Raw genomic sequence first — 16,749 nt, 5'->3', positions numbered from 1 at the left:
CTCTCCTCTGGCCACATCTTTTCTACTGTGATCAAATACCTGGAAATGACATTTGTATTTGTTTGAGTGAATTTGGATGTTTTGGAGAGTGTGTGCTGTTAGAGGTGTTGACATTTGAACAGACAGCTTTATATTTTGACCTTTCAGAGTGTTTGTGAACATGTCAATGAATGTGTGAGTGTTGTTCATGCCTGCTGATTGGGAGGATTGATCTTGTGGGAAGAGGAATTCCCCAGTCGTCAGTGTTTATCCCTACGGCGACACTCGTCAGGGCTGCTGTCCTCATCATTATCCCTGAGTAGCTGTGGAGGGCAAAGGTCACATATTTAATGACGGCTTGGGTTGTTTGAGCTTGGTGAAAGTGTTTGGGGAAATGACAATGTCATTATGGAACCTTAAAATTGAAATGGGCACTGAACAGTGAGTTATGATGTGTAGTTAAATATGCGTGTGTGTGTGTGTGTGTGTGTGTGTGTGTGTGTGTGTGTGTGTGTGTGTGTGTGTGTGCGCCGTACATATGTGCTTTCAAATCAAACAATAAAAAGATAAATGAATTCCAAGTAAAGCTCATATTCTTTTATTTTCATTTCCCTGACCCTGTTCCATAAGTCATTCCCAATGTCTCTCCCAGGATAGTGTGCAGGCCTAGTCCATTGTAATTCCAATGCAGCTCCACTCTCCCAGGATAGTGTGCAGTCCTAGTCCATTGTAATTCCAATGCAGCTCCACTCTTAATTCAGTAGCCTCCAGCATAAAGAGAGCCGAGTAGAGCAGCAGTCCCATCTCTGCTCATGTCCGCAGGCCCTGAGACACAGAGGGGGAGAGTAGGAGGGGGTCACAGAGCACACACCCTCCCATCTCTCAGGCCCCTCAGGGTACCACCCCAACCCAGACTTTGCATACTTGAGATATTGGAAAAGTACAGAGAAAGGGTTATTATCTGTCCCTAATGGGTTAATGTACACAAACTTCAGTCTTCTCAGAACCAGATGTCCCCTGATGTTCTCACGTAGACAATAACTATACAATCTCCTCTCTAGCCACGCCCCCACACAATAACCCCCCCTCCCGCTGATGCCTTAACTTTACCTCAACTGCTTCTCCTACTCCATAAGTAAAGCTTAATAGCCTCCCATGCCATTAGGTTCATCCTCCCCCTCTTACCTTTAACAGACACCCCTCTATCTCCCAAATAAAACAGTCTTCTTTCTCCAATTAAGCAATGCCTCCCCTGAACATTCCTTGCGTAAAACAACTGTAAAGATCCATTTTCACCCCAACCCCATCTTTCAAAACATCCCATTTATCGTTCCTCAGGCTGCAAAAAAAAAACATCCCTTTGACATTCTTATGACTAATACCCATCAATGATCAACATTCTCTTTAGCATTGTGAGTGAGTGAGAGGCCAGCTCATGTGTCCCATGTTGAATGGCTATGGGTCAGGGCTGTGTTGACCTTGATGAGGCTGGTACTGGGGGAGAGGTTAGAGGTTGTCCTTGTTCGCAGGCCCGTTCTGTTCCCAGGACCTGGTTCTGTTCCAGGAGGGATCCAGGGGGCCAGTGTTCCGGCCCAGTTTCCCCAGCGTGGGAGAACATAGTGTGGGAGCTTGGGGACGGTGGTCAGCCCCTAATGCCTCTATTGCTTCCAGATTGCCTTCAAATGACTGTTGATGTTGTTTACACACGTGCACAGCCACGGACACAAGAATGTGCACGTACATACTGTACGCACACACACACACACACATGCACGTACACATGAAGCAATCATTTAACTGTCCACAAGTCTGAATGTATTGTCTGGGCTCTATGTGAGCGGTTTGTGTGTTTTTTGCCTTGTCTCACACTTAGATATGATGCAGCCCAGTGTTTATGTGTGAACAACATCTGGCCATGTCTGTCTGTCTGTATTAATCATTGTATTATTGCTGTGAGTAATCAGGCCTCTTTAGAAAACATTCAGTCTTGGTGTTGGTTTGGCTTGATGTTGGGTTGTTATCAAGCGTGTCTTAAAAGGGTAGTTTTGATATTGATAGAGGAATCTCATGGATAGCTGGAGAGATTGGAAATGCTGCATTAATTAGTCAAGGTCTGTCTGTTGTAGATGCATTTCTTCCTTTCTAGTGATTGTATTCAGATGTTTTGACATCTGTTGCCCTGCAGGCTAGTAAGGAGCTACGAATTGCTCCTTGTTTACTGTAGTGAGGTGAGGTTTAGTCATATTCAGTGCAGTATGTGTTGTTGTTGATGTTGATGTTGTTAGGGGTTCAAGCAGCGAAGCTGGTAATACCCTATTGTATTTCTTCTGGTTCATTATTATTATACCGTATTCTTCCCCCAAGGAAAATAACATGCACATTCCTGTGAGATGGTAAGTCTAGGAGGGCACAACTTGGCATGATAGTAAAGGCCCATGGATCACACCCTCTCATGCAATCCCATGCCAATTGGCCACATTGTGGCTCTACAACAAGCGATTGAAAATGCTAAATTGTAAAGCTCATGCTACTCATCCTGTGTGATGGAGAGTCATGAAATTTGGTACATCGGTCCCACTCCTCACAAGGAACAAATTTGCCTCATGGACCTATAAGGTCCTCCATGATGCATTTTCCGCCATTTAGAATGATGTGAAAAACACTTAACCTCTCTAGGGCAGGCGGGACGAATTCGTCCCACCTACGTAACAGCCAGTTGAATCCTGTGGCGCGATTTTCAAATACCTTTGAAATGCTATTACTTCAATTTCTCAAACATATGATTATTTTACAGCTATTTAAAGACAAGACTCTCGTTAATCTAACCACACTGTCCGATTTCAAAAAGGCTTTACAACGAAAGCAAAACATTAGATTATGTCAGCAGAGTACCCAGCCAGAAATAATCAGACACCCATTTTTCAAGCTAGCATATAATGTCACAAAAACCCAGAAGACAGCTAAATGCAGCACTAACCTTTGACGATCTTCATCAGATGACACACCTAGGACATTATGTTATACAATACATGCATGTTTTGTTCAATCAAGTTCATATTTATATCAAAAAACAGCTTTTTACATTAGCATGTGACGTTCAGAACTAGCATACCCCCCGCAAACTTCCGGCGAATTTACTAACAATTTACTAAATTACTCACGATAAACGTTCACAAAAAGCATAACAATTATTTTAAGAATTATAGATACATTACTCCTCTATGCACTCGATATGTCCGATTTTAAAATAGCTTTTCGGTGAAAGCACATTTTGCAATATTCTAAGTAGATAGCCCGGCATCACAGGGCTAGCTATTTAGACACCCACCAAGTTTAGCCTTCACCAAAGTCAGATTTACTATTAGAAAAGTTTGATTACCTTTCCTGTTCTTCGTCAGAATGCACTCCCAGGACTTCTACTTCAATAACAAATGTAGGTTTGGTCCAAAATAATCCATAGTTATGTTCCAACAGCGACGTTTTGTTCGTGCGTTCTAGACACTATCCCAATGGTAAATAACGGTCACGCGCACGGCGTATTTCGTGACAAAAGATTTCTAAATATTTCATTACCGTACTTCGAAGCATGTCAACCGCTGTTTAAAATCAATTTTTATGCCATTTTTCTCGTAAAAAAGCGATAATATTCCGACCGGGAATCTGCAATTAGGTAAACAACCGAAAGAAAATATATCACTGGGTCGACTCGGGCACGAGCCTAAGCCCTTTGTCCTCTGATCGGCCACTTGGCAAAGGCGATTATGTGTTTCAGCCTGGGGCTGCCTCGACATCGTTCAGGTTTTTCCCGAGCTCTGAGAGCCTATTGGAGCCGTAGGAAGTGTCACGTTACAGCTAAGATCCTGACTCTTCAATAAACAGAAGCAAGAACAACAACACCTTGTCAGACAGGCCACTTCCTGCATGAAATCTTCTCAGGTTTTTGCCTGCCATATGAGTTCTGTTATACTCACAGACACCATTCACACAGTTTTAGAAACTTTAGGGTGTTTTCTATCCAAATTATATGCATATTCTAGTTACTGGGCAGGAGTAGTAACCAGATTAAATCGGGTACGTTTTTTATCCGGCCGTGTAAATACTGCCCCCTACCCCCAACAGGTTAAAACACTACTCCTCTGGCACCGAATGATTGATCTGCACAAAAAATGTATATATGGCATCTATGGAACAAGCTCTCTCAATACACTATTTTTCAGTCTAGTATGTCAAACAACATGGCAACTACTCACCAATAAACATTCACATGGACCTGATCGGGCACATAAATACATAGAAATCTGACATAGATATTCGTATTGTAATACAACTTGGTACATATGTTCCAAACACGGTTTAGACTCAACATATGCAAGCACATTTAGATTGACCACATGGTGGCGCTATAACGGGCACATATTTATATTTCTTGATCTTTTTGACTCAGAGTGGTGATATTTGGCACACATGCTCAGGGATATTAGTCTAGCTAACGTGTAAAGTATGGTTCATTTTAGCTGCACTGTGGCACTGTTGGACAGGAAAACATAAATGCAAGCTCATTGGCTCATAGCAGCCATATTGTTTGAGCTAGAGTCCTGTAAAATAGAAGAAGCCACTTAAAGTGGTCAATATCATAAAAAATAGTTCAAAATACATTAAACTCATATAGCATAATCTGATTGATTTTTCGTTTGGATATTTGCGAAGCGTGGTAAGGAGTACAGAGTACAGCTCATCCTTGGGCCATGTGTCCAATTTGTCTTGATGGTGGCACAGTGGGCCCACAGCTTGAACCCCGACATTGCTGCTTGTAGCTATATTCATTGTTGTTGTTGTGTATAAACCTGTAGGTCCTATTAGCCCAGAGAGATACAGACTGTATAACAGTGCTACAAAGGAGTGTTTGATGACTCCTAGTTCAGGCCAGTTCTAGACAGTGTTTATAGAGTGAGATCTCATTAGTGGAGAAGAGGTGAAGTCCGTTCACTGTGGCTTTAACAAGGTCTTTATAATAAGGCCTTAATTGGCTGCTATGATAGGGAAAGGGAAATGGGAAAAGAGAATACCACAACTGAATGTATTCAACTGAAATCTTCCGCATTTAACCTAACCCCTCTGAATCAATACCAGCTAACTAGCACCACAGTGCAGGATCAGCTCTATTGGCTGAAACATTGGTATCAAAGATCCATTACATTGTATACAGAGTATCCAATAGTACTAACCTACTGGAGATTCTTCTATCTTCAGTGGAGCTGACCCAGCCTGTGTGTCACTATGGGAACTAGACAGTACTGTATTTTGTATTTAACCTTTATTTAACTAGGTAAGTCAGTTAAGAGCCAATTCTTATTTACAATGACAGCCTACTGGGGAACAGTGTGTTAGCTGCCTTGTTCAGGGGCAGAATGACAGATTTTTACCTTGTCAGCTCGGGCATTCGATACAGCAACCTTTCAGTTACTGGCCCAACGCTCTAACCACTAGGCTACCTGCCGTCTCGCTCCCAGACTCTGGTCTAAGTCATCTACACGCATATTCTCCTCAGATATTTGCAGCCACTGTAATGTGCTGATAGATGGATAAGGATGACTCCATGTCTAAAGATGTGCTCTGTGGCTGTGGCTCTGTACTGTAATGCTGTACATCTGCTGCGCAGGGAGAAAGTAGTCACGAAACTGACCAGCCGGCCGGCGCCAGCTAGGGGGAGCGGGGAGGGAGACAGTACCAAAGGTGAAACAGGGCCTTTGATCTTTGGCTGAGAATCTCTCTCTTTCTCTCTCTCTCTCTCTCTCTCTCTCTCTCTCTCTCTCTCTCTCTCTCTCTCTCTCACTCTCTGAAAAGGTGTGGTAGAATTTGATGTTAATTGGGTTTTTCATCACTGGAGCATTAACTGTTGTGTAACCTAGTAGTTTATGTTGGCTAAATACTGGCCTGAGATCTGTACTCGGTGAGATCTGAGTGAAGCAGTAATAAAAAGTGCTTGGTAATGAGCCGGGGACCATTTAGCTGGGTGTGCTAGCGTGTGTGGACTCAGTGGGACCAGAGGGAGACGGACGGACGGACGGGGAGGGGGTCTATCTTTGTGTTTATGTGTACACACACTCTGGCCCTCCGGGGCAGGCTGGGGATGTAAAGGGGTGTTTGAAATGGGAGTGTGACGGAAGTATTTGACTGTTATGTGTACACTCAGCACCCTGCTAGAAGCCTGGGAACAGAGGGGTTGTGGGAGCAGCAGTCACAGTAGTATTGGCCATTTTATACACACAGGATATTCACATGTGAAACGGCTTCAGCTCTATTAAACACATTCTCTTAGAGGTATGGCAACATTCTACTAAGCATTCCATTTCCCAGCCATTTTCAGCCTGGTCCTCCGAGGCCATCGCAGTGCTTCTCATAGACTGAATGTCAGAGTGATGTGCTGATCCTTTCTGTCCCTGTATGTTTGTCTGTGAGGTTAACATGATGCTTTTATGTTTTGCTGTATGCTTGTCTGCCTGCCTTTCTGGTGTATATATATATATATATATATATATATATATATATATATATATATATGTGTGTGTGTGTGTGTGTGTGTGTGTGTGTGTGTGTGTGTTGTGTGTGTGTGTGTGTGTGTGTGTGTTTTCCAGGGAGAGATCCAGCAGTTGTTGATTCTGGAGGACGCCCAGGCTGCGGCTGACTACTGCCTGCACTACATCCCTGACTGTGACTCTCCCCTGTCCTACAACAGACAGGCCCAGGACCCTGAGCAGGTCAGTACTCCAGCCACCAGGGGGAGACACTCTCTGACATACACACATACCCATACAGTACACACACACTATTCCACTCCTCCTTCATCTGTCTTGTTTTATTATCAGTGATTCATCCACCCAAAATATTATCTTCAAACTGTAACAGTATTTCTTTATTTCGGTCCTCTTCTCTCTCGGTTTATTTTTCTCTGCTGGCTGCTAGCAAAGAAACCAGGGTGGAATTCCATCTGTAGTTGGTGAACAGGGACACTGTAGATGTTAACATGACACACACAGCCTCACAACCTCAGTAAAACTGCAAATGAACACAAAGACATGGATTACATTCTACATCTTCAATTAAACCCAGATGGTCCCTGATCATAATTTGATTATGGAACAGAGAGTGTATTTGTCTGGACAGCTTTAGAGTTGAACTCACATAGCGATATTTACAGTTTGAGTTCTCTCTATGCTGGCTCAGTCAGGGCTCAACATTTCAGAGATACAGTTTCATGTTGAGGCTTTGTGCAGGTCCTGACTACACAGCATAGTGCTGGCTGCTACAGCTGCTTCCTCAGCCCCTTGTTTCTCAGCCAACAGATAAAACGATGAACAAGCAGCATGCATATCAATAAGGTCTGCCAGAGACCTGCCCAGCCCTGCCCTCTGTAGCCCAGCCAATCCCAGCCTTGGCCATTTACTGTATCACATGATTTATCACTACCCAGTCTTCTCGGCCTAAGGGCCCGGAACACACCACTTAAACACAGGGAGGCCAGGCCGCAGCAGAATGAGACATCAGTCAGTCAGCATCAGAAGAAGCTCCTCTCCCTGTCTTTGATAGTGAGCCAGCAGCAGAGTGGTGCATCTCTCCCTTGGCTGTGTTGAGCTGCTTCAGCTTGAACACACACAGCCAGGAGCCCCGTAAATCTCACAGGATATCACCACTCTGGCTCTTCCCCTCTTCACCGGGCCTGCTTGGGCAATGGGATACACTTGGGAGAGATGAGTTATATTATGATGTATGTGTGTGTCTTTATGTTGGAGAAAAGTGTTTTGGAGAGAGGGAGAGAGGAAAAGTAAGAAATATTGATTCATGCGGCCCGCAGGGAGATACTGTCAGGGTCTGTGAGAACAGTGTTCTGCGTGTAGCCTCCTACGCCTGGCTGTGTGTCTGGGTGTGTCCAATTCCTGGCGCTGCTCCTGGGACTGTCCATCAGTGTCAATCAGACGTAGAGCGTGTTGGCTATTCTAGATCTACAGCTGAGAAACCTGCTCTGTGTCCAAGACCTTGTCAGCATCACTCTACTCACTTTAAATCCTCCTCACACTGACCCTGTTTACAAACCATCACAATCTCCTCATCAACGGATTTACCAGACCAGATCTTCAACAACGTTCTCATACAAAGGTCTTCAATAATAGTGACAGATATGGATGAGTTCAAAAAAGGACATGAATGGCATTTATGTTTACATATTTTAACAGCCCAACAGGGTCATAAACACACTGACCCCTGACCTCATGAGAAAGTATGTCCTCTCTGTTGACAGGCCAGTGGTAAACAGTGATAAATAAACAGTAGTCTCATTCAAGACTACTCTCTGTGTGTGTGTGTGTGTGTGTGTGTGTGTGTGTGTGTGTGTGTGTGTGTGTGTGTGTGTGTGTGTGTGTGTGTGTGTGTGTGTGTGGGAGTCATGATCTATGCCTAGCCCTACTGGATGTGTGCATAGTGTCTCTCTTCTCCTGGCATGTTATGTTTCAGGTATTTCACCATGTTGTTGTTTCCCTTGTTCGTGCCCCACCTCCCCCCTTGCACCCCCCCCCCCCTTTTTCATAAAAGACCTCTCAACTTAATCCTGATCCCATGATACAAAGCAACGAGCCAGAGGAGCCAAAGAAACACTACAAAAAAGACAGGAAAGGCAAAAAAGACAAAAAGAAGCGTGACAAGAAGGGGAGGGGCAAGAAGGAGTCGAGGAAGAAGAGAAAAGAAGGAGAGGCGGGTCCAGAGGAGGAGGGTTTCATCCAGGTGTCCACTGTTTTGCCCGAAAACCAATCCCAAGGAACCTACTATCCCACTGAAAAGCCATCTACGATGGAACTGTTCACTCCTGAAGCTGTCACCCCATCTGAAGCCACTGACCAGACCACCATGATCCCAGAGAGGCCCACACACAGGCCTGACTCTGACATTGAGGACCCTTCCGTGGTGCCCAGTGCACTGCCTGAGTCAAAGGTCACTGAGGAGGTAGACTGAAAAGTTACAATGCAGCTCCCCTCCCCCTCCATCTCATCCCTAACAGAGCACTGACCCACTCTCCCAGAATGCCTCATCTACACCCTCTGTCAACCTGCTCCTCTCCTCACTATGACCTCTAACCTAACCAGCACTACCCTAATCACCTCCTCCTCTTCCAGGACTCACAATGGAACACGGAGAATCCCTGCATCCCTCTAGATCTAGATTAAGTAGAATATGCAGACAATCTAGAATTTAGACTGTGTTCTACACTGTGTTATAACACATAGACAACTGTGACTCAATTGTCACAGTAGTTGTTTATGGGTTGCAAGACATTTATATGAATGTAGTTGTGTGGATAACACTAGTTCTGTCTTTTGTAGTACCTGTAGTTGAACATACATATCTGAGTAAGTGGTATGTATGAGGTGTTGTGTGTTGTAGTTTTTCTGTGATATCTCCTTGACCTGAGAGTTTATGTCCTTACACAAACCCAGTCCAAACCTTTGATTTTAAAGCTATACATGTATCCAAAACGGTATGCCTCCTGTGTTGCATTCAGTCTTTCAAACGTTGTTTTGTCAGCAAATATGTTGGTAAAAATAAAGTCCCATGATTGAAATCTCTAAAGCTTATAATTTGCTACTTTTGCTAATTTGCTTATTTTCTTACTCTGGCTGTAAAGGCTGTCATAGTCCATGTCATGCTGCCATCACTACCTGGTTGTGAAATATTCCATCACCATAGGATCATTAATAACACACACTGAGGCTTGCTACATGTATAACCTGCCTATTCCCATAACCAACACCTGTGCTGCTAACTAGCTTAGCAAACTGTATGCTGTGATAGGCTGTGTAAAATGGAAGCGCTGGGCAAACTCAGTGGACTGGGCAGACAGACAGACAGACCATAATGTTGCCCAGTGTCTCCATGGTTTCTGTTACCATGGTTCTGACCTTAAACGCTCTGGCCTTGTGCAGGAGGAGAGGCTGGACAAAAAGCCCCAGATGGAGGAGTTTGACGACAACTTCTACAGCGACCTGTACGATGACCTCACCGTCTCCATGGTAACAGTGGGTCCCAATATCAGCGAGTACGAGGTCAGTTGAATTGAGATTTTGATATACTGTATGTTCATACGGTGAAGCTCAGTTTTAGCACCACTGTCATGTTCTGTAGCAGCTCAGTTTTTCATGTGGTCATTGGATCATGTGATTTACTGGCATGTTGTGTGGACTCGTAGGCTGTAGAGTACGAGGACATAAGTAACGAGACAGAGAACCAGGAGTATGAAGAGTATGAGACGTACGAGGACGGATATGGCTTTGCAGAGAGAGAGGGGGAGGATACCTGGGATGGAGAGGTAGAACTCATCAATCATTCAGTTCAACTGTATTCACCCAGAGACTGCTGAGACTGCTGTACATGACCTACAACTGCTGTACATGACCTAAAACTGCTGTACATGACCTACAACTGTATTCACTCAGAGACTGCTGAGACTGCTGTACATGACCTACAACTGCTATACATGACCTACAACTGCTGTACATGACCTACAACTGCTGTACATTACCTACAACTGCTGTACATGACCTACAACTGTATTCACTCAGAGACTGCTGAGACTGCTGTACATGACCTACAACTGCTATACATGACCTACAACTGCTGTACATGACCTACAACTGCTGTACATGACCTACAACTGTATTCACTCAGAGACTGCTGAGACTGCTGTACATGACCTACAACTGCTGTACATGACCTACAACTGCTGTACATGACCTACAACTGCTGTACATGACCTACAACTGTATTCACTCAGAGACTGCTGAGACTGCTGTACATGACCTACAACTGCTATACATGACCTACAACTGCTGTACATGACCTACAACTGTATTCACTCAGAGACTGCTGAGACTGCTGTACATGACCTACAACTGTATTCACTCAGAGACTGCTGAGACTGCTGTACATGACCTACAACTGCTGTACATGACCTACAACTGCTGTACATGACCTACAACTGCTGTACATGACCTACAACTGCTGTACATGACCTACAACTGCTGTACATGACCTACAACTGCTGTACACACAGTAGGTCATCAATCACCTCACACGTCTGTTCATGTGTCTGTCCGTCTGTGTCTGTCTGTGTCCGTCTGTGTCCGTCTGTGTCTCAGGCCAGTGGCAGAGCACTGAAAGGAGAGAAGGGAGAGCCTGCCATCGTTGAACCGGTGAGCTTGAGTATTCAGACAGAATATTTCTCCTGGAAATCAATTTTAGGCCCTTAAGATTTTATTTTAGGATTTTTCTTTCAAGTCGGTGTTTTGTTCATGTAATCTTTATAACTCTATAAAGACTATATGGAGTATTTATGTTGAAATATCTCTGGTATGTACTGAATGTGTTTATATGTCATTGTCATATCTCTGTGATGTTGTGTAGGGTACACTGGTGGAGGGAGCAGTCGGACCCCCAGGACCAGAGGTAAAACCCCTGCTCCAAGTCATTACCATTAGATCATATTACATTGATACTACATTGAAACTACATTGATACTACATTGATACTACATTGATACTACATTGAAACTACATTGAACCTACATTGAAACTACATTGATACTACATTGAAACTACATTGAACCTACATTGAAACTACATTGATACTACATTGATACTACATTGAAACTACATTGAAACTACATTGATCCTACATTGATCCTACATCGATACTACATTGATACTACATTCATAACTATTACTCCATTGTATTGCCCACATTGTTACTACATTGATCCTACATTGATATTACATTGAAACTACATTGAAACTACATTGAAACGACATTGAAACTACATTGATACTACATTGAAACTACATTGATACTACATTGATATTACATTGAAGCTACATTGAAACTACATTGATACTACATTGAAACTACATTGAAACTACATTGATACTACATTGAAACTACATTGATACTACATTGATAACTATTACTCCATTGTTTTGCCCATATTGATACTATGGACCAGTGCTGATTGACTGTGTGTTTATTCTCCAGGGTATTCCAGGTGGACCAGGACCAATGGGCCCTCAAGGACCCAGTGGAGACCCAGGTGATTTGGTGAGTATCCTCCCCCGTGGAGTATTGACCCATAGTGGACTGTCCTCTGGGACAGTATGACCACAGTCAGGGTCCACAGGGACTGTCCTCTGGGACAGTATAACCACAGTCAGGGTCCACAGGGACTGTCCTCTGGGACAGTATGACCGCAGTCAGGGTCCACAGGGACTGTCCTCTGGGACAGTATGACCACAGTCAGGGTCCACAGGGACTGTCTTCTGGGTTTGACCATAACCACAGATTGACCACAGCCTACACAAACAGGTCAGGGATGCTGTGACCTCACTGTGGTCTTGACCGTAACCTTTCGGGGCTTAAGGGACTAAAGGACTGTTGATGACTCATGTGTGGGTTTTACCTAATTCACTCTGTTGGACTGTGTGTGTGTATGTGCGTGCCTTTGTGTGTTTGTGTTCCCTCCCTGAAAACCGCCTCACTCCCACAGACACAAACCAACAGATGCTCAGTCGTCTCTAGTGATCTAAAGGATTTTTAATGATGTTGTTGTAGTAGAAAAACATGGAGGTCTTCTAAGTTTCACCTCAAATCAAACACATCAAATCAGATCATCAAACAAACGCTTTCTTCTTTCAAAGCAGATCAGAAGCAAATGCATAAACAGTGTTCCATAATCCTTCCTGTCTACAGTATTTCATCTTCATTGTTTGCTATGCCTTACAGTATACAACAGTATTCTCAGTGTGACAGATACTGCAATAAAGGTTCCTATTGAGACAAAGGCCTTTGTCTCTGCTGCAGAGAGTCTAGGTGATTGTCAGTTTGGGATTAGCTCTAATTTTTTATGAGGTGCTTATGGGTACATTAGGCTTTTGATTGGGGCATCAAGCAGAAAATCATAAGCTGTTTCCCCTCCTCTCTAGAGACAAGCTAATTGATATGAACCTAAGAGTGAGTGACATGCCCTCTGGAACTGAAGCAGAGGTTGTTTTAACAGAGATTGGATTTCAGGGATCATTCTCATGTGTTTAGCCTAATGTCCACATTGGAACACTCCCACATTGGAACACTCCCACTGTACATACTTGTGTTTACAGGCCTGTAATGTACATACTTGTGTTTACAGGCCTGTACTGTACATACTTGTGTTTACAGGCCTGTACTGTACATACTTGTGTTTACAGGCCTGTATTTTACATACTTGTGTTTACAGGCCTGTACTGTACATACTTGTGTTTACAGGCCTGTACTGTACATACTTGTGTTTACATGCCTGTACTGTTCATACTTGTGTTTACAGGCCTGCATTGTACATACTTGTGTTTACAGGCCTGTACTGCACATACTTGTGTTTACAGGCTTGTACTGCACATACTTGTGTTTACAGGCCTGTACTGTACCTACTTGTGTTTACATGCCTGTATTGTTCATACTTGTGTTTACAGGCCTGTACTGCACATACTTGTGTTTACAGGCCTGTACTGTACATACTTGTGTTTACATGCCTGTACTGTTCATACTTGTGTTTACAGGCCTGTATTGTACATACTTGTGTTTACAGGCCTGTATTGTACATACTTGTGTTTACAGGCTTGTACTGCACATACTTGTGTTTACAGGCCTGTATTGTACATACTTGTGTTTACAGGCCTGTGTTGTACATACTTGTGTTTACAGGCCTGTACTGTACATACTTGTGTTTACAGGCCTGTACTGTACATACTTGTGTTTACATGCCTGTACTGTTCATACTTGTGTTTACAGGCCTGTATTGTACATACTTGTGTTTACATGCCTGTATTGTACATACTTGTGTTTACAGGCTTGTACTGCACATACTTGTGTTTACAGGCCTGTATTGTACATACTTGTGTTTACAGGCCTGTGTTGTACATACTTGTGTTTACAGGCCTGTACTGTACATACTTGTGTTTACAGACCTGTATTGTAAATACTTGTGTTTACAGGCCTGTATTGTAAATACTTGTGTTTACAGGCCTGTACTGTACTTACTTGTGTTTACAGGCCTGTATTGTACATACTTGTGTTTACAGGCCTGTATTGTACATACTTGTGTTTACAGGCCTGTATTGTACATACTTGTGTTTACAGGCCTGTATTGTACATACTTGTGTTTACAGGCCTGTATTGTACATACTTGTGTTTACAGGCCTGTACTGTACTTACTTGTGTTTACAGGCCTGTATTGTACATACTTGTGTTTACAGGCCTGTATTGTACATACTTGTGTTTACAGGCCTGTATTGTACATACTTGTGTTTACAGGCCTGTGTTGTACATACTTGTGTTTACAGGCCTGTGTTGTACATACTTGTGTTTACAGGCCTGTGTTGTACATACTTGTGTTTACAGGCCTGTGTTGTACATACTTGTGTTTACAGGCCTGTACTGTACATACTTGTGTTTACAGGCCTGTACTGTACATACTTGTATTTACAGGCCTATAATGTACATCCTTGTGTTGTTCACTGTATAAACCTTCACACAGTCATGGATAGTATCCTCCTCCCTCCCTCTCTCTCTCCCTTTGTCTCTCGCAGGGTCCTCCAGGACGTCCTGGCTTAGCTGGGGTTGATGGGATACCTGGTCCTCCAGGAACAATGCTGATGTTACCAGTAAGAATTAGATAAAACTCTCTTTATGTAAACTTCCCTCAGCTGAACACACTCTCATGTTCAGTTCCCATTGACTATGGCTGAATCCAAAATCACTCCCTTCCCCTCTGCCCTCAATTTGAGCATTCACGTGCTCTTCCCCCATTTGCACAAGTGTCCAAAAGCTGAGGGAGAGAAAATGATCGAAGGTGTAGGGGCTAATTAGACCCTCAGATAGCAAGGCTGCAGGCTTCAGGGCTGCAGGCTTTACTATCCTGACACGCACTGCAGTATGTTTGGAGTATGTGCAATTTCATACAAAAGAATGGAGAGACGTGCCTGATTATATGCCACGTGCATTTGTTTTGTCTGATTTTGAGACTTGACACAAATACCTCCAAATTAAATATTTAACTCTTACTGAGGTTTATATCTTGTAAAATGACATGAGGGATTTGTTAATTTCATGCTTGTTTTATTATTTAAAAGTGAAACATGAATTGCATCATTCAAGTCAAGAGTGTGCCCAGGGAGAGCCCTCCGAGGGAGTTGGTAGGAGTGTGGGGGTGGTTTGGGATTCCCGATATGTGAAGCTGTCCTGAGGGAGGGCAGTAACAGCTCTGAGCCACTAGGTGGAGCTGTGAGATTGAATGCTGATGAGGCCAGATTAAATCTACGTTGTGTTTTCCCATAGATTTATACCTCATGTATTTCGGTTGATCACTCTACCCCCTTCTCGTGTAGTTCCAACATGGTGGTGATTCTCAGAAGGGGCCTGTGGTGTCGGCCCAGGAGGCCCAGGCTCAGGCCATCCTGCAGCAGACCAAGGTAACGTCCACCTGTCCACTACAACTACAACCTGGAACATCACTACTCCTTTTACATTACAACTGAGCCTTAACTTATCTAACAATGTCCTTCTTACCCTTGTTTATTCCAGATGTCGTTGAAGGGACCTCCAGGTCCACTGGGTCTTACAGGGCGACCTGGCCCACTGGTAGGATACCCACCTAGTTCAAACCAAAGGCCACAATCTTAAATTCTAACTTATTCTCTATCTATACCTAGCAGATACTCCCCTGTCTACAGTCTACCACAATCACATTGACCAAAGCCCCTTTTGTCTCCATGCACATACAAACAATCAGCAATCTGATCATCACTAATGGGACTTAACAGGCTATTCTTTATATGTCCTTGTTTGGTTTGACTGTCTTTCCTCTGGGTGTTTAGGGTCTTACTGGTCCCTCTGGACTTAAAGGTGACGCTGGAGAACATGGCCCAAGGGTAAGAGGATATTCTATTTTGACTTGCTACCACAGAGCAGTCAAGGTCCATTTAGATTTTGATGTATCCTGCTGGTCTCACTCTCTCTCTGTCCCTCTCTCTATCCTCCCCCTCCCTCTTCATCTCTCTCTTCCTTCTCTCCCCCTCTCTCTGTCTATTCTTTCTCTCTCCTACTCCTCCCCCTCTCTCTGTCTATTATCTCTCTCTCTCTCATCCTCATCCTCCCCTCTCTTTGTCTATTCTCTTTCTCTTCCCCTCTCTCCGTCTATTGTCTCTCTCTCTCCTCCTCTTCCCCTCTCTCTGTCTATTCTCTCTCTCTCTCCTCCTCCCCCTCTCTCTGTCTATTCTCTCTCTCTCTCCTCCTCCTCCCCTCTCTCTGTCTATTCTCTTTCTCTTCCCCTCTCTCTGTCTATTGTCTCTCTCTCTCTCCTCCTCCTCCCCTCTCTCTGTCTATTCTCTCTCTCTCTCCTCCTCCTCCCCTCTCTCTGTCTATTCTCTCTCTCTCTCCTCCTCCTCCCCTCTCTCTGTCTATTCTCTCTCTCTCTCCTCCTCCTCCCCTCTCTCTGTCTATTCTCTCTCTCTCTCCTCCTCCTCCCCTCTCTCTGTCTATTCTCTTTCTCTTCCCCTCTCTCTGTCTATTGTCTCTCTCTCTCCCCCTCCTCCCCTCTCTCTGTCTATTCTCTCTCTCTCTCCTCCTCCTCCCCTCTCTCTGTCTATTCTCTCTCTCTCTCCTCCCCCTCTTGTTGTCTATTCTCTCTCTCTCTCCCCCCTCTCT

The 16,749-nt window shown here is 43.9% G+C and overlaps 1 protein-coding gene across 4 annotated transcripts in view; it reads left to right on the top strand.

The window, feature by feature from the left end:
- LOC115199193 (collagen alpha-1(XI) chain) overlaps positions 1–16,749 on the top strand; it is a 98,549-nt gene that overhangs the window by 25,054 nt on the left and 56,746 nt on the right. For 3 of the 4 annotated variants that reach the window (XM_029761824.1, XM_029761838.1, XM_029761831.1), the window contains exons 5-15: positions 6,615–6,737; positions 8,566–8,973; positions 9,951–10,070; positions 10,214–10,333; positions 11,163–11,216; positions 11,428–11,469; positions 12,052–12,114; positions 14,634–14,708; positions 15,432–15,515; positions 15,628–15,684; positions 15,921–15,974. In XM_029761824.1, the coding sequence (XP_029617684.1) occupies positions 6,615–6,737; positions 8,566–8,973; positions 9,951–10,070; positions 10,214–10,333; positions 11,163–11,216; positions 11,428–11,469; positions 12,052–12,114; positions 14,634–14,708; positions 15,432–15,515; positions 15,628–15,684; positions 15,921–15,974 (1,200 nt within the window). The remainder of the gene's footprint in view (positions 1–6,614; positions 6,738–8,565; positions 8,974–9,950; positions 10,071–10,213; positions 10,334–11,162; positions 11,217–11,427; positions 11,470–12,051; positions 12,115–14,633; positions 14,709–15,431; positions 15,516–15,627; positions 15,685–15,920; positions 15,975–16,749) is intronic. The other variant, XM_029761843.1, reaches the window with a different exon arrangement.

This window comes from Salmo trutta, chromosome 1 (genome assembly GCF_901001165.1).
Source record: "Salmo trutta chromosome 1, fSalTru1.1, whole genome shotgun sequence".
Lineage (NCBI taxonomy): Eukaryota > Metazoa > Chordata > Actinopteri > Salmoniformes > Salmonidae > Salmo > Salmo trutta.
The sequence above is the reverse complement of the archived record's forward strand: the minus strand, read 5'-3'. Positions and strand labels throughout refer to the sequence as shown.